This window comes from Fusarium fujikuroi, chromosome FFUJ_chr07, assembly GCF_900079805.1.
Source record: "Fusarium fujikuroi IMI 58289 draft genome, chromosome FFUJ_chr07".
Taxonomy (NCBI): domain Eukaryota; kingdom Fungi; phylum Ascomycota; class Sordariomycetes; order Hypocreales; family Nectriaceae; genus Fusarium; species Fusarium fujikuroi.
In genome coordinates, this window is record NC_036628.1 from 304,546 (window position 1) to 325,056 (window position 20,511).

A 20,511-nucleotide genomic window follows, 5' to 3' on the forward strand; every position below is an offset into this window, starting at 1 on the left:
GCAATTGTCGGTGACGGGCATGAGGGCGCTCCCCAAGAACCACGTCATCCTGGCAGTTCCAGAGTTGAGATGAGCCAGGCACTCATTCAACCGAGGAGTCATGTACTGCATACAGTCAACGCCTGCTCCAAGCGCTTCAGTCACCTCGGTTATGCGTTGGGCATCCCTCTTCGAGCACCTCAGGTACACCACCATCAAACAGCAATCATCCCACCAACAACCCTGTTTCAGCATTCTTCCCAACTCTACCGACTCATCGCGCTTCTCGCTTCACCACGGCTTTATGGACGCGCTGCTCGAATGCATGAGACTCTGTACTTGCTTCACAGGCGGCCTTCACACAGAAAGTTGCTATACCACCATGATGTCGTCTACCACGTGTTTGGAGTCAAAGCCGATTGCATGATTGGCATGCTCCGATTCCAGGCTACCCTCTTACTACTGTTCATCTGCATATGGTCGGGAGACACTCAGGTAGGTCTGGGGAGACTCGTCGATTCTAGAGCCACCATCTGATCTATAGACTGACCCTTTGAAGTTCCTGCCCAGCGCGTATTCCGAAGAGCTTTGCTCGAAGACCCCATTCCTCGACGCCTCGATGCCCGCATTCAGACCAAGAAACAAGACGACAGAAAACAAGCCAGATATTCCCAGAACTCAAAACGCGCAATGCTTGCCTTCACGACGGCTGTCAAGATCCCAAGCTTCTCATTAAGCCAAGTCTGTTGAGCATGAGTCGGGTCCACCAAGCTATGCCGGTCGGGCTTCACAATTTCCCTATGAAGCAGCCGGGCAACTGCGACGGCAATGCTACGAGGACCGACGAGCGCCAACTGTTTGGAGACCTTGGTGGCCAGACCGGTATCGCTTATGTCACGTCTGGTGGTGAGATTGATGCCTACCGCAACATACAAGAGACTGGGGCTTACGCGGGTCAAGTTCACAATGTCTCCTTGGTCCTTTGATCTCTCTCCCCTTCGACCGACACCACCAAACTCTGCTAGTATCACGTCGCCCAAGCCCTCTTATTCCTTTTGATCATAACAACCACCACCAGTTCCATGTCTACCAACGAGAACAACAACACCGTCGCTCCCTACCGCTGGTGGTGGCTACGTCGGCATCACTCGAGATGGTGCTGAGCTCGACCAACTTGCGCGCTCCATGATCGAGGCAAGCCCACTCTTTGCGCATATCATGCTCTCTCTTCACGACTGAAACTCAAGGCCACTAGGTAAGCATTTCCCGGCGCCTTCGAAGGTCTGGATGGAAATCTCATGTTTTCAGCGACAGACAACGAACTGTAGATGGACCCAGCCGACCTGTCCCCGATGGAACTTGCAGTCGACGTCGCAAATATTTGCAGTTGGGATCGCAAGAAGCAGGATTCTCCACCATCCCAACGCTGGTCAAGGGTCCTTCATCGCCTCTGAGGTGCTTCTCCGGTGCCACAGACTGCCCCAAAGGAGCTTCCCCAGGAGCTTCCCCAGGAGATGCAGATATTTCAGCGACTTGAGCACCGTATTGCCTGAGAAAGAGCCCAATATCATTCCCGAATCACTTCTACTGTACCTCCCAGGTCTCTCGCCCCTGTGAATCCCGACAGTGCCCTGATTCTCGGGAGGGATCCGATGACTCGACACCTGACTTACTCCCTCGAACTGCAAGCCGTATGTGAGAGGAGCCGGATGAAGTCGCCCGTTTCGAAGCTCTACTCTGGCGATATACCGACAAACACTTCAAAACTGAGACCGAGGCATACATGCATGTGGGGGATCTCCAGGGCGTCCTTATCCCAAGATTCTACGCTGCTGTGCGTGTCTCCACCAGCAAGAAGAACACCAGGGAAGATCGGTCCTCGACAGGGGCTTGCGAGAGTGGTTCTGGGAGACACGGTGCGGTTTGGACCCTACTCTCTCTCCCAGTGTGGCTAGACTTTGAGAGACTTGTTCGTGAGGATGGCCGCGACTGACGCCTGAACCATGTCAAGGCCATGTTTTGATTCATGGCTTAGTCTTGATTATAAATAATAGATTGTTTTGAAGTTTGAAACTCTTTATCAATGGAAGTGAATCTCATAACTGGCTCTTAAGTCGTCAAGCTTTTTGCACCTCTGATAACCGACACTCCTTTCAAATCAGCCTGACTGATTGGAACAGTCACGTTTGCACCGATTTTAGTCAATATTACCCTCAATAAACGTGTCAATTGCTCTTTTTATAATAAAGAGGTCATCCAGAACGCCCCAGAATTATGATACAGCTGTATGATCACCAAGTTCGAGGTAATGGCTGGTCTTACCCTGCACCATCAAGATCAAGTCCCCACTTCCCCAGATCGATCAACGGGCCCAGAATTTGTTTGGCGCGTCACGTTTTTACGCATCACACTCTTGATCAAGGAAGGTACAGCAACTTTTGTCACTCTCGAACCCTTCAATTACGTTCGCCAGCTTTGTTTCCATATGGTTGATCTACGACAAGACGCATATTTGCACCTGGGGTGTCAGGAAAGGCCTTTGCGACGCCGTGAATTTCAAAGCAATCCGTGCGACAGTGCTCAGGTAGCTGATTGTGACACCGTAGTCACGAACATGCTAAAAAACAAGAAGCGCCGTGACATGAGTCGAACTCAGGATGCCCTTCTAAGACAACCCGAGACACTGCCAGTCGCTCTCATAGTGTCTGAACGGATCAAGCGCGCCAACTGTCCACGAAAGCGACGCGCTCGAAGCTCACGACGAATGAGGAGGTCATAAATCGCAGTGAGGAGCAGAGACTTGTTCTCACTCATTCCCGACATCAAGCGTCAAGTCGCGATGAATCGCAAGGAACATGGGCACATTTCGCGCGACGCTTCATTACAAACAAAACACGCTTAATTCCCAGAGGTGTGTTCAAGCATCAACGTCACCATACGTGCTTGGCATATCAACGTTCTCGGCTAACACGACTAGCAAGTGACGTGTGCTTCCCATCTCGCACCAGCACGAAGGTGTTCTGCTGCATCGACCAGGGTCCACCGAAGATGCACTCCTACTCGTTGGCGTCCATTCGTCACGACGAGGTTGACAGCTTGGAAGACCCGACCTCCTACGATGGTGCTTTAGATGTAGACAGCTCTCATCAGCCTGAGGCGGCTCTTCACGAGATCATGGAAAAAGAGAAGGTCTATAGGCATGATCGAAGATCGAGCCGACCACGCGTGGCATTGAATGCAACGGGAGCACTTCAGTGCCTACAGGTCCATGTACGGGGAGAACCCTGTCAACAGTCAACGTATGTTGCTCGCTGAACAATGAGACAAGTCAGCCACTCAAACATCTCCAGAGGCGTCATCAATCGCAATCCAATCTTTAATACACGACACTGAGTTGCAAATCGCGGCTGACGACATCCCCTTCAATCAGTTGTACACACGCCCCGAAAGCCCTCCCTTTGATGATTCCTTCGCCGCCACTCGGTTTCATCTTGGTCACCTGTCCCATCACCACCACACCAGGACAGAGATCTCGGTGCAATATGAAACATCGCCATCGACCAAACCCGCCAAATTCACTCCCCATGCTTGCCCTTCGCCGGCCTTCAGTCTGATTTGGCATCATCGGCTGTCACACGCGGTTTGCAAACAGCTGGGGTGACACAAGTAGGCACCACTGCCAATCGCGGCACACACGATTCCGATGTCAATTCTCTCCTCCTTCATTTGCGATTCAATCTACGCTCGCCGAATCTTTTGACCATCGCCATCGACCCAGCAATGAACTCACAAGTGGCCGATGGGATGCAGCAGGCTCTGCTCATGCGCTCCGCAACTCTTGTCAGCCCAAATGCAACCATCTTATCGACAAGGCCAAGCTTGTACAAGACCACTCTTCTAAACGGCGGCCCATCCATGATTCTCGCAGCACTTGTCGAGGCGCCGCATCATCCCGCCAATCGTCTTTGAACCGCCTCACACTTCACTCCACGCCGGCGGCGAAGTTTCTGAAGGGTTTCCCGTTGGACTGGTCGCATGAGATCAATTCGACTACGAATGCCTGAGCCTACAACTTTCCCAACTCCTGTCTCCAACGACCGTACCACCAGCCGGACCGATCAACCCTCACCGCCAAACGCATCATCGACAGAAGACCTCTCGGCCATTGGCAATTGCCGTTCACCCTCTTCCACCCACGACACGTTCCGCCACTCGATCGCACGCTCGTCCACTCTTCAGCCATTCACAAATGAGTGCTCTTCTATTCCTGACACAGCTGTTGAGTCTTCTTCCGACCTTTCATGAGTTCACCTCGTACTGTTACCCTCACCTTTGCCTCAACGATCTGAACAGCGGATCGGCGCTTGTCTCAAACTCTCACAAGTTCGCACATGATTCGAGGTATGGACACTGTCAGGACAGTTTTCTCTCACTGATGGTCTCCCAGAAGTACTTTCCGGCCCAATATGTCTGTCGACACTTGGCGACTCCCGTACCTGACTACTGGCGCAGACGACATGCATATTCGGCCCGCCTTCTCGAAGCAACAGTTCAAGCCCGGTATCGTTCCTATCTCCCTTCGAGGGTCAGTCTCGAGAATCAGCATATCGTCGATTGTCACTGTCCCCCTGGCTGTCCAAGAACGATACTCCCAGAAACCGCGACAACATACCAGAACACTCCGAGTCTCGATAGATCACATGTCCCTGGCAACCCGAGTGTTCAGTACTACAGAACCTGGGAACAAGCTTTGGGTAGTCGATTGGCGCACGCCACCGCCGCTGTCCGACCGTTCCTTCCCTGCACCGAGCAGCCACGGCGACACATTCCCGATTTGGCCATCGTGTCCTCTGCTATTGGTGCTGAAAGAAGCATACCATTAACCTCCCGCACACGTGTCTCTCGCACTCCAATTACAATCCGGGAGGTGCGCCATCGTCTCGGTGTGCTTCCGAGTCGCTGTTATCTTTGATCGTGGCAAAGCTCCATACGCTGGCACGCCACGTAGAGGGTGGTGAGTCATTACACTGTGGTCGCATCGAGCCGTGAACGCGTTGATCAAGAAGCTGATGCGCCAGGCTTTCCCAAGGACAATGCCCAAGCCACTTCAATCGACAAGCCTCGACCGAGGGCGCTTATTTCTCTCCCACCACCGCGACGCCTTCATCTGACCTTCTGACGCCTGCTGTGGCAATATCTCCACCGTCAGTTTCATAATACGCAATCATGACTCATACCATCCTTGGCCTGAAGGTTAAGCTCGTTGAAGTTCGAATTTACACATTCGTCGATGACTACGACAAAACTTCCCAGAGAGACTGCGGACGCACTGTGCATGACGATATCTTCTGATGATGTCGCATATGCCTCGAATATTCTCAAGCCTTCAGGACGCCATCCCCTCGATATCTTCTCAATTTGGCTTAAGCCGAGACTTCACCTCCAACCCAACGGTACAGGGCTTTGGTAAGTTTGTCCGAGTTCAAGAGTCTCTTTTATCTGACACCACATATCAGTCTCTCACTTGTTCGGGCCAAGGTCCGACCGCCGTCGATATCAAGAGGCTTCCTGAGCCAAGGCTAGAGCCCTCTGGTACCCACGCACCCTCCCCGGCCAGCCATAGTCGCTGAAGAATCGAGAGACGGTACTGGCCCGAGCCAACAGAGGCATGGCCCTGCCGGAAGTATGATTCGGTTTGGCCCAATCCCTTCGACAGATGCATATGTCGACCGCAGAAACTTCCTGCTATCTACCGCGCAATACCCGCCAACATCACATATCCTGTCGCCACACATTTCCCTTTTACATTTACTCAAACACATCAGACTTCCTTCTCAACAGCCGACACGCCCTCCCACTCCACCGAAATGAATGCCGAACTCAAGGTTTCGTGGGTTCCAAGCCCGGACATCCAGCCTCATTCGTCCCCGATTCTGTATCGGATCTCCTCTCTCTACTCCTGCAAACCCTTGCCGTCGATTCCCCCTGTCGGCACCTCCCGCGTCTTCAAACCAGCCATCCCTTCTGCATCTCCAAAGATGTCTCGACAAAGCTTTGTGGTTCCGGATGAGGATCCGAGATGGGCGACACACTCGCCTGTCGCCCCACAGTGGTTTATTCCTCCAGATCTCAATGCCCTTCCGACCTATGACATTTTACTTGTGAGGCCTTTTCATCCTTTCCACTTCCGCCATCTGACATCTCCCAGATTGAGACGATGCCCTGCGATGGCGAATTCATCAACCCCATCATATTCTTTACGCCACAGCGGATCCAGGCCGCGAAGTGTGAAATGTTGCACACCGATTCTTTGACACGTCAGAGTGAGAACCAAGGGGGTGCGGACCCCGATTATTGACAACAGTTCCACCGCTACAGCACGATTGTGTTCTCCCTTCGACGATACGCCAATTGAACGAGTGATCATCCATCAGCAGTTCAGCACCGAGGTCGCGACATCGACGGATTGCCACGGCCTTACAATTGTCTTCGATATGACCCGCACCTTTTCTCTTTGTTGATGACATGACCTTCCCCCGGGCTCGGTCTCCGCCAGCCATTTCGCAACTACTTTCTGGGGAATCCACACCCAATTCTTGGCCGGCAATGACCCCTGTACCATTTGATGGCCGTGATTGATGCCAAACATACAGTTCCCATCTTCAGACTCCCGAAGCGCTTTGTACGGTGTGAAAGCTGTCAGCCGAAGGGTCCCGGGAAACAATCTGACCTCTGCCATGGTGGCGTATTCCACCGCTTGTATTTCCCCTTCGTCAATGCAAGATGCTGTCAAGTTGTGCATGTAGGCTCGAAAAGGGTTGCTTTGGATCCTGAATCGTTGATCGCTGTCAAGCGGCCTGAGTGCCTACATGTCAGCACTCGAGCAGCTTACCTATCTTTACAGTGGATTTAGTGGTTGCGGTACCTAAAACTACAGCGGGGGCTATATGGGATATTGGATTCTATTCCCACTGGTGGATTAAGGGCCTAACATTTAGTACCTAATTTAAGGTCTTGATGGAGTCTACCTGTTACTTATAGGGGCCTCTTATATCTATCCTAAGTAACGGCCTTAAGAGTACACCAACTCTTATGTCAATTACTGCCAAATGGATTATCAGGTGAAATTTAGACGAATTTATCTCTCAAGAAACAGATGCAGGCTGGAATTAATCTATCACGCCAAGTATACAAGCCCCAGAAACATGAGTACCTACTGAGAGCCGAGGTTTGCTCCTTTTAGGGCGGTGATGCGAGTCGAAAAAGGTATGGAGATATCGTGAGCCGCTCTGATCAACTGGCCACAGAGATATCGTTCATTGAGGCGACTGCGATGTTTGTCTGCTGTGGTAGATAGTAGTGGAAGTAGTGGATGGTAATCGATTCTAACTTATTGCACCGAGCATGATCACATTCTTGCATAGGTAGCCATAGTAGTGCTGGCCTCTCCTAATTGTTTGAAGATTATATGTAAGTAAACGGCGATTGTCTGTAGTATGGAACGTAATGGGAAACAACAGGACGATTGAGTTATAGCGGATTTAGTGGATAGAGCACCTACAATTACAGGGGATTGCTGCGTGGCTTGAGACGGGACCTGGAGTTACCTGTGATTGCGGATCCCTCAGTTATAGCGGATTTAGTGGCTAGGCGGCCTATAATTACAGGGGTTGCTCTTTGACTCGCGAGATGGTTGGGGGCCCGCATCGGGATGTGACAGAGCCTTAAGCTTTTATTGGTTCTCCGCACCGAAATGGGTGTGAACAAAGGCCATGTTAGCCTCTGCGCTGGGCATCTCTTGTCAAGCACCGCACGTCTCAAAAGCAGCGGCCCGTCTACTCTTTGCTCCCCATCCAGTCTGCCTGGCCTCTCCTTGGATCTTATCCTTCCGATTCTCACCTTACTGAGGTTCATCCTGCACCTAAATGGAGGGGCAACCACTGTATACCCGTCAACTTCTCAGGCGAACAGCGCTGCTGGGAGACAGGGGCCCGAAGAAATTCATGACCTTCAGTCGATTGAGCACTAAATGCTAGATTTGAGTCGTTACTGGTATACGCACCCTCCTTTATGTATCAGTCTTTAGACCCTGCCACTATTGTGTGGTGTAAATAGCATCCAAGTAGACATAAAAAGGGCAGTAGACCCTGTGGGATGCGAGTCTGGATACTCGAACTTGGAAACAGGTCACCTAGCCGTTTTATACGATGTCCAAACATCCAGGGTTCCTTTGTTGCGGTTTCATTATCATGTGGACCAGGATCATATAGTTGATCATCCATTCTTAAAGAAAAGCTGAACAGAAGGTCTGATCTTCAACAAAGAAATCTGACAGATGGATCGAATACTCTGTGATATTGAGGGTTCAAAACTGTGATTGTATGACTCGTAGATGAAAAGTACATGCCTGACTCACGTTGTCTTTATTGTACCTATCAAGAAGTGCTCAACACCACGTATCACCACCACCGCAGCATCTACAACAGGTGATGGCGCCGGAGTACCCCTTTGAGACGTTCGATCACATCGTCTCTGTACCGAACTTCGGCTTTCTGCAACTCCTTCTCTGTTTGCATCACCCGAGTCTCACTTTTCAGGTTCTGTATCTCCTGCTTCATCTGAGCCTTTTCAGCTCTTGACCGCTGTGCCTCCGAAACCAACGACGCGTTTGCATCCTTGAGCTTTCGATTTTCGTCGAGGATAGCACGCTTTTCTCGAACCTCGCGGTCCCTCTCGGCTTTCAGCGCCTCAACTCGGCGCTCCAGGGCTCTTCTGCTTGTGCTGGATCGTGCACCATACGTCGCCGAAGAAGACGCCCGAGGCGGAGACGGAGGCAGTTCGTCCCTTAGTAGGGTTTGTAGGGACGAGCACAGAGACACACTGAAGTCATTAGCACGTTTCAGGGGATAGAGAACAACTTGACTCACCGAGGCTCCGCCGCGGTCGGAAACCTGTTCGCTTCTGGGGTGCCAGCCTGGAGCTCATCCATCCTAAGGCTGTAAGCAACTTGACTCTGTTAGTGAGTGCCAACTTACTCATCGCTGCTGCCTTGGTGCTGATTCTGCGGTTCTTCGTTGCGCGAACTCATGATGAGTGATGAAGAGTTAGGAGAAAGACCCGAAACGCTCATTGACGAAGACGAAGAGGAGACCCTAGGCAAAGGCGGGCCAGAGTCCTCCCCTACGCACGGTCCAAGATTAACGTGTCTAGCACTGCACGAGTAACTGACCTCAAGAAATCAGCCGTCTCTCTAACTATTTATATACCCGTTTAAGTATCTCTATAGGTATTTGTCATTACTGCTTTGAGTAAGGCAAGTTTCTGCCATTCTTTTTTATTCAACACACAATTTGGAATCTTGACCGTTGACACCAAGCGAAATCACTGAAGGAATATAATACCGATTTATTATCTAACCATTCTTGCCTCCCAGATTGTAAGTCATCGCCTGAAAGCCGTAAAGGAACCGTCCCAACCGCGGACAAACTTCCGATGCCACCGAGTCATTGCGGAGACGCAGGAGAGTTCATTTGAGATCTCCGCTTAGCACCGGGATCAAGGGCCTGAAGACATTGAAGTCACTTTGTTTCCCAATTCGGACAAGACAAGGATGACCATTGGTCGACTTTTAAGCGTAAACTCTTTTTCCACTGTCATAGGCAAAGGAAGGTACAGGCGACTTGCCAACTTTGGTGCAGTAAGGCTGGAGAACACCACAATCTAAGACGTCTAGCAAAACAGGGGATTACCTGACGTTGAATCCGCCGGTTGAGGTACTACTTCTTGCAGAATTCAATGCTTAGAACTATCGTATACTCAGGGGGTTTGGCTGATTGAAGCGTTCAGGATATCATTGACCAGCGACGTTCACTTACAAGTTCTCCCCGCCCAAGCCCTTCCAGTGGACTCAGCGGGCAGTTAGGGGCACATCTTCAGTGTGTTGCCCTCGCCCCACTTACCGTCTTGCACATGTTCACTCTTTCGCCCTCTCGTTTGCTTCTCAATCAATACTCATCGATATTGTCATTAACCACAACAGCAACAACAACACACGATGAGCGACGCGCAAAGAAAAAACAGACGTGCCTCGAGCCGTCACGAGGATGAGCCTGCTGCCAAGAGGAAAGGTCGGCCAAAGAAGGCTGACCAGACTTCACAAGCTCCCTCTACTGCCATGAGCCGGGTGCAAGCCAGGAGAATGGTGGCAGAAAATCCCAATCTGCAATACACAGGCGACGACTTGGACGCGTATTACCGCGAACTTGTCTCGTGGCACGTGGACGGTCCATGGGATCCTGAAGACGATGATGCGATTGATGAAGAATGGGAACAGTCTCCTCAAAAGGCCAACTCTAAATTCACACCGTCGCAACATTCGTCGTTTTTGACTATGTTCAAGGTCTGCCTCCGACTGTTCAAGTCAACACCGGTCGCAATCTTCTCTCCATACCATAGCCTTCGGTACTGCTCACTGGCACCTAACGGCTACGGAAACGAATGGATCTACACCAGGCCATTCTGCGACAGCTTTACGGACATCATGGAACACCCGTTTTGGGAGTCAAACACAGATCTCTTGGCGACGGCCTTGCAATGGACGGTTATCTGTCGCCTCGACGATCGCCGTCTATGGAGCGGTCGACTCGACAAGCCTTGTCCAGCTCTCGACTCCGTCTATGCCGAAGTTCAGCGCTGCCATGAGCAAAAGGTCGAATTATCTTGTTCGTATCATGAAATGCATGTGTCGGAAAGGGAGCGTATCTTGGAGCGCGGAGAGTCACCTGGTGAGTGGTCAGATCTTTTCTACCAGATAGGTGAGCTCGCCTCTGAACACACTGCTACCAAGCCCAAACCAGCATTCACGGAGCTGCTTGGCCTTAAGGTCCTACCAGTTACAATTCACGATTTGAAGCTTCTTACGGATGCTCTTGACTCCACAGACCTCAGGCCCGAATGGAACTACAGCGTCGACGAAGCTACAAAAGGTTGGAGTGCGGAGGTCTCTGGACAGGACTTACCTACGATGAAGAAGCTCCCTCTTGTCTTTGAGATCGCTTGGAAGAGCGTGTTTCGATATGTGAGACTTGTGAAGCGAAAACTTGCGTCGGACTCTTCACCACCGCTAGGTGATGATGAAGACCAGGACTCGCAGGGCTCGGTCCATCCTCGTGACGATGAAGACCAGGACTTGCAGGGCTCGATTCATACTAGTGATGGTCAAGACAACGAGTCTGAACCCGAGATAGCTCATCGGCCGCGAACACTTCGTCGCCGTCAAGTTGTCGATGACGACTATGACAGAGAAGATGAGTTCATTCCTCACTCGAGCCCTGGAATTAACCACGAGGGTACTGGCGAGGATGACTTTATGGATTGTCACTTGGAACTCGATTTCGGTCTCGACCTGCCTCCCGATGATGCGGCACAAAGTACTTCTGGAGCAGATGTACTTCTGGCACATGGTCCTACCCTCTCTTCAAGACAGTCTTTGAGACCTTCTGAACCCCCGGTTCATGGCTCTTTCCATGAAGAGCAGATGTCTACAGAGATCTCGTCGTTGAAGGAGGAAAACGCCAAGCTGTACAAGCTCGTACAAGAAGGCCAAAAACAGCAAATGGAGCTCATTCTCAACATGAAGGAAGAGCAAAACCAACAGATGCTCGACATGAGGAACGAGCAAAATCAACAGATGCTTGATATGAAGGAGCAGCTGCAGAGCATGCAATCTGAATTGACTCAGCTGCGTAAAACAAAGGAAGCGCCCAACCAAGCTGACGTTGAACAGAGCCATCCTGAAAGGCCTAGCCTTCCCGAACCGACTGTAATCGCCCCTGGTGCTGCCACCAGAAGTCCTGAGTTAGGAACAAGTCCTTAGGCGCCTCCCAATGACTTCGGATTCTTGGAGGAAACGATCTAAGGTGAGCTCATGTTAGAGGACATCGCACCTCAGAAGCCTGTACCCAAGCAAAAAGCTCCTGAACCAGAGGGGCTGAGCAACCGGCTACAACTGCTCAGAAGCAGGTTACAGAGCCTGTGTCTGGCAACATCAATCCTGCAATGGGAGATGAGGATAGAGCACGGGAAGTCTCACAATTGCCCGAGCCAATTGATAAGACTCCAGGTACACACACAGACACAAAGTCAAGCAAACAAAGCTCACATCTTCCTCCATGGCCTGTACTTCCACAAAATCCCCCCATACCAAGAAGGAATATAGACTGGGATGCACAGAAGCCGGTCGCTTCCCTGCAAGGAGCGACGCTCGTGACGTTTTTGTGGCCCCTAGGTCTGAGGTGCTGAAGATTTTGAAGGGGTACAAGTAGATAACAATACAAATGTTGTCTCAAAGACATGTTACTAGCCCGTCGTGATTATCGTGTGTTCCTCCTTTAACATTATACTGCCTTGAAATGACTTGTCAATAGCTAGAGTGACTCGAACCCCGTTGTAGGTACTTAAGTCTCGAACGAATCGTAACACTCACTTCAAGACATAGAATTCACAGAGAAAAGTAGCACGCGTAGCAATTTGAGTACTGAATTAATCGTCCATTTCCCTTGTCCTCGACTATTTGCTCAATTGTTCCAAGACCTTGTGTTCATTCCACCAATCATTTGTCCAGTAGTGTCCACGGCCGGACATTCCATGTAATTCTCAACTTGTGACTCGGGTGACCATGTTTCGGTGGTTGGTAGGAGACTTGGGCGAACGTGGATGATGGGTACGATGTTATTTGCTTTGACCATATGAATGATACGGTATGTCTGGTTTATCGATCGGGATTTGCAGAATGAGATATGTCTGGAAGATGTGAGTGTTTGATCAAGAACAAATGATGTGAGACTGACATTTTGAAAGTCCAAGTAGCCTGCCCTCATGATTATTCCACCCCCATGATTCCCTGTCCCCATAGCATCTGCCGATGGAAGTTCCATGTGAATTGCAAATTCCGACGCGTGTGATGTAGATTATTGTTTTTTCGTGTATGAAGACGTTTTGCAGACAAGTACTTGGTGTGAGACTCGGACAAGCGTGGGTGGTACAGCGGTATTGGCTTCGGCCACGCAAGTCTGGCAATGTATTGTGCACGGTGGGGATCGATTTCAGGGGATATGGCTTGCATGGTGCCTTAAGATGGACTTGCAAAGTGAGATGTAACTGGAGAATATTAGTGTATAATCAGGAAACAGTATGTAAGACTCACTGTTTATAAACCTAAGCCATAAGCCTACAATCCTTTTGCCAGGTAAGTAAATTTAACTGCTTACTTAATACTATAAGCTTAGGTAAGGCCTTAGTAAAAGAGATTCTTATTACAGCTTCTATATAGTATTATCCTTAATACTTAAAAGTATAAAGTAAAGATTTTAAAGTATATTTTTATAAATAAGAGATTAAAAATAAATAAAAGGATTAAATATATATAAATATATATATAATATATATATAGTATAGAAATATACTATCTATAATAGTAATATATATATATATATTATAGGAATATAATATCTATAATAGTAATATATATATATAATAGTAATATAGTATATATATTAATAATATATATATATTATAGTAATATACTAACTATAATAGTAATATATATATATTATAGAAATATACTATCTATAATAATAATATATATATATAATAGTAATATAGTATATATAATAGTAATATATATATATTATAATAATATAATATATATAATAGTAATATATATATATTATAGTAATATAGTATATATAATAGTAATATATATATATTATAGTAATATAGTATATATAAAAGTAATATATATATATTATAGTAATATACTATCTATAATAGTAATATATATATATTATAGTAATATAATATATATAATCCCTTATTTATATTAACAGTATATTAATATTTAAATAGTTTTTATAATTATAAATTAATTATATATTATATAATATAATTTATTTTTCCTTTTCTTTACTTATAGTTTTTAACTTTTAATAGCCTGCCTAAACCTATATAAAACTTAATATATTTTCCTTTTATAAAACTTTATAATTATCTCTTTTTTATCTATTTTATAGTATACTATTTCTTTTATCTTTATACTCTTATAATTTAAAATTATAATAAGCCTAATATTTATAATAGCTTAATTCTCTTTAATATACTTTTAGCTAATAATTAAATAGCCTTAAACTACTTATTATATATATTACTATAAAGGGTATTAATAAATATTAGCTTTTTATAGCTTAAATATATCCCTTTAAGTAACTTCTTTTAAAATTTATTAAATTTATTTAGCTCTTTAATAAAAAAGGCCTTTTTAATAAAAGGATTTTACCTATAGAGAGATTATATAAATAAAAGGTATTTTTTTTTTTTTTTTTTTTTTTTCCTTTACTATTAGCCTAATAAGGCTATTAAGCTTCTAACTTTTTATTTAAAGGCTTAAACAATAAGGCCCCTATAATAGGCCTATATCTTAAAGGTCAAAATTATATAAAGTTTATCTGCCTTAATGACATAATTGCTGCCTTAATTAAGCAGTATTAATACCGCCCCTAGGCAGCTATATCAGCCTTCTTCCTTCACTATACCTAAAAGACTAAGGCATCTTAAATTAACCTTTTCACTAGGCCAAGTCCATCACAAAGTACATTCCCCAGCCTAACCATTAGTTACAGTTACTGACATCAATTATAGCTACTAACACAATACCTGCTATATAAAATAGCCTGCAGCCATATAATTATAACTACTATATAACTGGCTATAACCTTAATGCAGCTATTAGGCCTGCCTTAGGCATAGCTAATAAAGATAAACTAAAAGAGATCTATATAATAGTAACTGCCATTAAGAAGAACTTCTTATTAAGGTACTAATCTAACCTAATTAAAATAGCAATCTTTAATTATATACTAATTAAGTTAATTAATTATATAATTTATTAGCCCTATCTTAATATAATTAATTTAGGCTAGGTCTATAATAAGCTATTAGATTTAAAGGACCTAAAGAGAGACCTAAAAGAAGGTTATCTCTTTTAGTCAGACCAGGTAGCCTTCCTTACTACCTTTACAGGCAACTTAAATGCATATAAAGAGTGGCTTTCCAATATAGCTAAAAGGGTTATTATAGCAGAGGGGGTGCTACTTCTAATATAATAAGCTAGTTATAGTTTAAGACTATAAGAGCAAGAGGATAGCATATAGAGTTAGATAAATACAGGGTAATAGCAGGGTTTTAGGACTAAAGGTTTAAAGGAATTAGGTTAACTTTTATATAAATTAGTTAGTAAAAGCTAAATTGATATCTACTAATTAAATGCATATGCCAGGGCATGTAACTAATTGACCTTATGTCTAAGAACTGTAGATAAAGTGATATTAGTAAAGAATTAATAGTTTAAATTAAGAAAAGGATTTTATAACTAAAGGCAATTAACTTAATATAATTAATATTATTTATATTCTTTTAGGTAATTATAACTTTTATTACTTTATAATATAGTTTATTATAGCTATTTTTATTAATAATTTATTTAATTTTATCTTTAGTATTATAGCCTTTTATTTAATATACTTTATTATATTAAGGTAGCTATAGGCTTCTTTAAAGTATTATAATAAAATAGCTATAATACTATTAATAGTTTTAATATAAAAAGAAGTTAAATTAAATAACTTACTATATATTAAATAATTAAAATATAATATATTATAAAAATTAATATAACTTTTAATAGATTATAAAAGAAAGATTTTAGCTAATTAAAAAGTAAGGCTTTTTAGCTAAATTAAATATATTTAAGTTTAGACTATAATTAAAGTAATTAACTTAATAATATTAATTTAATAAAGCTTTACTATTTAAGAGGTAATAAATATTTAAATAATAATAGACTTTAAAGATATTTAAGTACCTTTTAAGGCTAATATATAAACTTAAAAAAAAAAAATAAGTATATATAATAGTAATATATATATATTATAGTAATATAGTATATATAATAGTAATATATATATATTATAGTAATATAATATATATAATAGTAATATATATATATTATAATAATATACTATCTATAATAGTAATATATATATATTATAGAAATATAGTATATATAATAGTAATATATATATATTATAGTAATATAGTATATATAATAGTAATATATATATATTATAGTAATATAGTATATATAATAGTAATATATTATAAATAACTTTTTTAACTTATTAATTATATTTTATTTATTAATTTAAATATTTATATTTTATAAAGGCTATAAAAAACAATCCTAATATATAGTATATATAGCAATTTAAATACTGAATTAATTATCTATTTCTATTTTCCTAAACTATTTACTTAATTATTTAAAGACCTTATATTCATTCCACTGCGATTATTTATCCCATAGTGTCTTAGTGATAGTTTATAAGGCCACTGAGTTCAAGACCATGCCCAGAGACTTAGGGCTTGGAATCTGCAATGAGTGGCTCCAGAACAACGCTCAACCATTCCATGATCAAATAGGAGAAGGTCTTACACTCCCCCTTTTCGTGTGTCAACCTTTGTTGACTCACAGGTAATCCTCCCGCATCAGCCATCCTAAGATCTAGGGGATGATGCCGAAACTAGGGCCTTGCGGTTGCTCAGGAGGTTGGCGGTCCTCGGCCTCATCCTCCTGTGCGTCTCTTCGGCGCTTCCTGTTGTTTCTTTGGCGCTTACGCCTCTTGGTCCCTTCATCCTGTCCCGGCTGTGGTACCCCATCAACAGGGTCGCCTGGGAGAGGGCGGGAGATTTAAGGTTCCAATTGACCGTCGAAAGGCACGGAATGGTCATCTTGCATTTCTTCGGTCACGGGCAACTTGGGTATAGATGAAGCTGGAGGCGTCGGCTGTAGCTGTTGATGGCTATCCTCCTGCATCACGCTATCCAGAAAGCGTTCCATGCGCTTCATAGTTCTCGCGTCGTTCTCAGTCATTCTCGGCAGACAGACTTCTGGAAAGCGCGCCTGTACACCTTGGTTTTGAGGTAGAACACCATAGAACAACATGTACTTTCCTTGCTGATCATTGATAGACCAGGAGTTATCCACAATTGATGGTGGTTCCCGCTCACCGATGAGATTCTCACCTCGCTCTGAGTAGGTACGAACAAACTCTGATGCGTGTTTATCATCCTTGAGGCGAACGACAGCCAGAAGAGAGTATCCAATCCAGCCCTTTTGTATAACTTTCGTAGGGTCATCAGGTTTGAATTTCAAGATAGGAATGGAAAGGTTTAGAAGGTCTTTGAAGCCAAACCGGATGGTATCGTCGGGGCTTGGAGTACACTCAACCCGAACGATCCGAGGATTGTGTGGCGATGCCAAGACCTTCGTTTCCTTTTTGGTGACAACACCAAAGGACTTAGACACAACCTCATGTAGAGGTTGACCAGGATGTTCCACGTGGTTGAGCCTCAGCAGACTTGTATCGGCGAGCTCATCGCTGGGAACCTCAATCACCATCCTCGTGTTGATGTCCACAGGGATGCCGGTAAGTCTGAATTCAGACTGCGACCAGAAGGTCTTATTCATAAGTGACGAGTTGCAGAGTTCCTCAAAAGAACTTGAGTGGTCGAGGTCCTTGCTGTAAAGCTCGTCAAAGACTTGATACCTTGCGCGGATGGCCCTCTCCATCTCTGCCTTCTCGTCACCGAACACGCCCCAGGCAAAACGCAGGATGGGGTTTTCTTTCTCTGAGGCTTCCAGCCAGTCTACAGCAGGGACGGGACCGAGCATAATGTGGCTAAAGATACGCCGAAGAACGACGATCAGGCAATCAAAGCCTGGCCTTGCGTCACTGTTAAAGAACTGGGGAGGGTGACCTTTGAGGATAGCGGCGACAATGTCGGCCTGGGGACTGCGGATATTGTAGTGAGTTCGGATGTCGTTGGTCATTTTGGAAGCTTGTAAAAAGTTAGAGTATTCGCTTTCAGGTGAAGGTTTCTTACATGTGCACAGAATGTGTGTTTTGTGGTGAATTATTCGTAGCGGAGGAACCTGTGGGACTTGATTATCACCAGCCAGTGCGCACAGTGCGGACCGCACGTAGCGAGAGATGGCCGAGCCTGAGGTGTGGTTCCAACAAAGTAGCCAGAAGTGACTGAACCGATGCATCGTATTTTGCGGAACTTGGATCTTGACAGCCAAGTCATTTTACATCTTTAAAGGGTATTAATCACTCTTCACTTGTCACCGGAATATCACGTAGCGATAGGGAAACTGTTCAGCGCCTCCAACCAAGATTGTATTCATTCCGCATAATTACCCAGTCCTCTCCCCTTCCACCAAAACCTCGAATCACACAATTCCCTCCCAAGAAACAAAAGGTCCATTAGGTCACCCCATCCGTAAGCCATTGGTCAAAGATGGCCGTACTTCAAGTGTGATACCTGACATCCGAAGAAATCGCATGTTTTGTCTTTGCTGAGAGGTCATATCCCTGCTGTGTGTACGTCCCTGCCACCCAACAAGGTCTTCACGCAGGGAATGTCCCCTTGCCGTAGGTTCCGATCATCGCATAGACATCGCGTCCCCATCTGTAAGCATCCTCCGGACGAAAGGCAGCCAACATGTACTCGGCCACTTCCAATCGACGGTATGCTGGCTTTACACCCTCTCGGAGCACCCAGGTCTGGGCCATTTTCGAAGCGTAGCCCCAGCTTTGAGAAAAGATGGCGTGAAGCTGAGGAGTCCACACATCCAGCTCCTCTCTCCAGGAAAGCGCATCAACAGCGGCGCGGACTGGTTCTTGTGAGATCGAATCCCAACTGTTCATCAGAAGGGACAAGACTTGATCGATTGAGGGTTGGGGGATCCCCATCAACTCTTGTTCCTGGCGGTAGCGCAGGAACTCCGTCAGCCGGTGAGGGCGTCCATCGTAAGCATTAGCAAGCCACTCAGCAACCTTGAGCCAAGTTGCTCGCACGCGCAGCCAAAGCTGTTTGTCTTCGTAATCATATTTAACTGATGGCTTCGGACCAACCACCAGGCTGACTGGGCGACCATTCTTCGTTGACCAAGTGATGACGATGTCGCGATCAATGAGCGCCTCATCTTCGATCATGGCGTAGAGAGCACCGTCGTCACCATAGACAAGATCGTGGAAGTCAATCCACTCTGGGAGCGCAATTTCGAATGGACGAATGACTGGTCCACGAATGCACATACCCAGGCGCAGTTTCTCCCAGATATCCTGCAGGTACTCAGGGACAGGTCCCATGGGTCCTTCGCAATTGATGTCGTTGTTGGCGCGAAAGTCATGCCTGACTGGCATCTCCACATTCACAGGAATGACGGGCTCAGTATCATCATCCTCCTCTGCGAAATGGTGCCAGTCATCTGGCGAATATCCATACTCCACAGCCTTAGCCGTAGCGTCCAGAATCTTCGTATGCTCGATGTGGGCTTTCTGTGTATCTGTATCAACCACTTCTTCGTTGTAAAGGGCGTGCGCATAGCTGATCTTCTCATCTAGACGTTCGGCCTTGACTTTAGATGCCGCGGCTTCGGTGGTGACATTCTCTTTCCCCATTTCTTTCTTCGCTGACTCTCCAGCGGCGACAACTAGGCTGGTATCTGCGAATGCATCAGCAAACCGGGTGATGTCGATTGAGTTGTCGATTGGAGGCTTAGAGGCCCGGATTGAAAAGCTCATACCATAGTCCTTTTGTCCAAGTGAACATTGTGCCGGATGTCCGAAAGAAGACCCAACAGCTAGCCCTCCGACCTCAGGCTCTGGCCTCAAATGCACGGGGCCAGTCTCGGAGACCTGTGTCGTGGCGGAGGAGCTCGCGGCAGTCTCTGTATCCAAAGTAACCGGCGAAGAGGAGACTCCGGCAGTGGTCTGGTCCGTGGCGCCAACTTTGGATTTCAGCCTCTCTTCGGCTTCCTGCTTGCGCAGTTTCCATGTGTTGTAAAAGCCAGACGCGCCGTAGGTGGTCACGTCCGTCTTCTCAATCGCACCTTCGATTGTCCAAGGCCAGTCATGACCTTGGCCAATTGCGTTGCCATTCTGGAGAAGGTTGTACCAAACGATCTGGTCAACCATAAGCTCGAAGTAAACTTGGTTGATTTGGTCATACCCTGCAGCATTAACCATCTCACAAGCCTGCTCCTGGCTGTAGTCGCGAATAATCTTCACCTTTTCCTCATTCCAAAGGCCAAGGTAAAGGAAGAACGCCTTCATATGGGCGCGACGAGGACCAACTTTGACATAGTCAAAGCTGAAGTGGTCGAATGTCTTCTGTGTGCCAGAAGAGGCCATTTTGTGCGATTTGTTTGGAATATCGTTAAAAAACCGTCGTCTTTGCGCTGCGTTGCGCTGCGTTGCGCTGCGTTGCGTTGCGCTGTGTGGTGAAGAAGAGGAAATTTGGTGTTGGAAGTCAAGGCACATTATTTAATGCGGGGTTACCTTGTGCTTGAATGCTCAATTGGGGGTTGCCTAGGTACCTAAGTACGTATCACTGCCAATTAACTGCTAATTC

At 45.8% G+C, this 20,511-nt stretch overlaps 10 protein-coding genes; 7 read left to right on the forward strand and 3 right to left on the reverse strand.

Annotated features, from left to right (window-relative positions):
- Nucleotides 1–69: 69 nt before the first annotated feature.
- On the forward strand, nt 70–729 carry FFUJ_09043 (uncharacterized protein; the record flags this gene model as incomplete). XM_023580189.1 has 2 exons in its annotated part: nt 70–474; nt 550–729. 2 exons carry the CDS (start codon nt 70–72, stop codon nt 727–729), a joined length of 585 nt encoding a protein of 194 aa, XP_023433009.1.
- Nucleotides 730–752: 23 nt separating this feature from the next.
- FFUJ_09042 (uncharacterized protein) lies at nt 753–1,218 on the forward strand (the record flags this gene model as incomplete). XM_023580190.1 has 2 exons in its annotated part: nt 753–933; nt 1,058–1,218. 2 exons carry the CDS (start codon nt 753–755, stop codon nt 1,216–1,218), a joined length of 342 nt encoding a protein of 113 aa, XP_023433010.1.
- Nucleotides 1,219–2,593: 1,375 nt separating this feature from the next.
- On the forward strand, nt 2,594–3,948 carry FFUJ_09041 (uncharacterized protein; the record flags this gene model as incomplete). XM_023580191.1 has 4 exons in its annotated part: nt 2,594–2,751; nt 2,961–3,249; nt 3,308–3,587; nt 3,650–3,948. 4 exons carry the CDS (start codon nt 2,594–2,596, stop codon nt 3,946–3,948), a joined length of 1,026 nt encoding a protein of 341 aa, XP_023433011.1.
- Nucleotides 3,949–4,228: 280 nt separating this feature from the next.
- On the forward strand, nt 4,229–4,862 carry FFUJ_09040 (uncharacterized protein; the record flags this gene model as incomplete). XM_023580192.1 has 2 exons in its annotated part: nt 4,229–4,380; nt 4,427–4,862. 2 exons carry the CDS (start codon nt 4,229–4,231, stop codon nt 4,860–4,862), a joined length of 588 nt encoding a protein of 195 aa, XP_023433012.1.
- Nucleotides 4,863–5,269: 407 nt separating this feature from the next.
- On the forward strand, nt 5,270–5,562 carry FFUJ_09039 (uncharacterized protein; the record flags this gene model as incomplete). XM_023580193.1 has 2 exons in its annotated part: nt 5,270–5,445; nt 5,496–5,562. 2 exons carry the CDS (start codon nt 5,270–5,272, stop codon nt 5,560–5,562), a joined length of 243 nt encoding a protein of 80 aa, XP_023433013.1.
- A 284-nt stretch (nt 5,563–5,846) lies between these two features.
- Nucleotides 5,847–6,337, forward strand: FFUJ_09038 (uncharacterized protein; the record flags this gene model as incomplete). XM_023580195.1 has 2 exons in its annotated part: nt 5,847–6,140; nt 6,188–6,337. 2 exons carry the CDS (start codon nt 5,847–5,849, stop codon nt 6,335–6,337), a joined length of 444 nt encoding a protein of 147 aa, XP_023433014.1.
- Nucleotides 6,338–8,456: 2,119 nt separating this feature from the next.
- Nucleotides 8,457–9,067, reverse strand: FFUJ_09037 (uncharacterized protein; the record flags this gene model as incomplete). XM_023580196.1 has 3 exons in its annotated part: nt 8,457–8,859; nt 8,907–8,969; nt 9,015–9,067. The coding sequence occupies 3 exons, from the start codon at nt 9,065–9,067 to the stop codon at nt 8,457–8,459; spliced, it is 519 nt and encodes a 172-aa protein (XP_023433015.1).
- Nucleotides 9,068–10,033: 966 nt separating this feature from the next.
- On the forward strand, nt 10,034–11,854 carry FFUJ_09036 (uncharacterized protein; the record flags this gene model as incomplete). Its single annotated transcript, XM_023580197.1, has 1 exon — nt 10,034–11,854. The coding sequence occupies one exon, from the start codon at nt 10,034–10,036 to the stop codon at nt 11,852–11,854; it is 1,821 nt and encodes a 606-aa protein (XP_023433016.1).
- A 4,740-nt stretch (nt 11,855–16,594) lies between these two features.
- FFUJ_09035 (uncharacterized protein) lies at nt 16,595–17,923 on the reverse strand (the record flags this gene model as incomplete). XM_023580198.1 has 2 exons in its annotated part: nt 16,595–16,735; nt 16,811–17,923. The coding sequence occupies 2 exons, from the start codon at nt 17,921–17,923 to the stop codon at nt 16,595–16,597; spliced, it is 1,254 nt and encodes a 417-aa protein (XP_023433017.1).
- A 580-nt stretch (nt 17,924–18,503) lies between these two features.
- FFUJ_09034 (uncharacterized protein) lies at nt 18,504–20,291 on the reverse strand (the record flags this gene model as incomplete). The annotated part of the gene is made up of 1 exon (XM_023580199.1): nt 18,504–20,291. The coding sequence occupies one exon, from the start codon at nt 20,289–20,291 to the stop codon at nt 18,504–18,506; it is 1,788 nt and encodes a 595-aa protein (XP_023433018.1).
- Nucleotides 20,292–20,511: the final 220 nt, after the last annotated feature.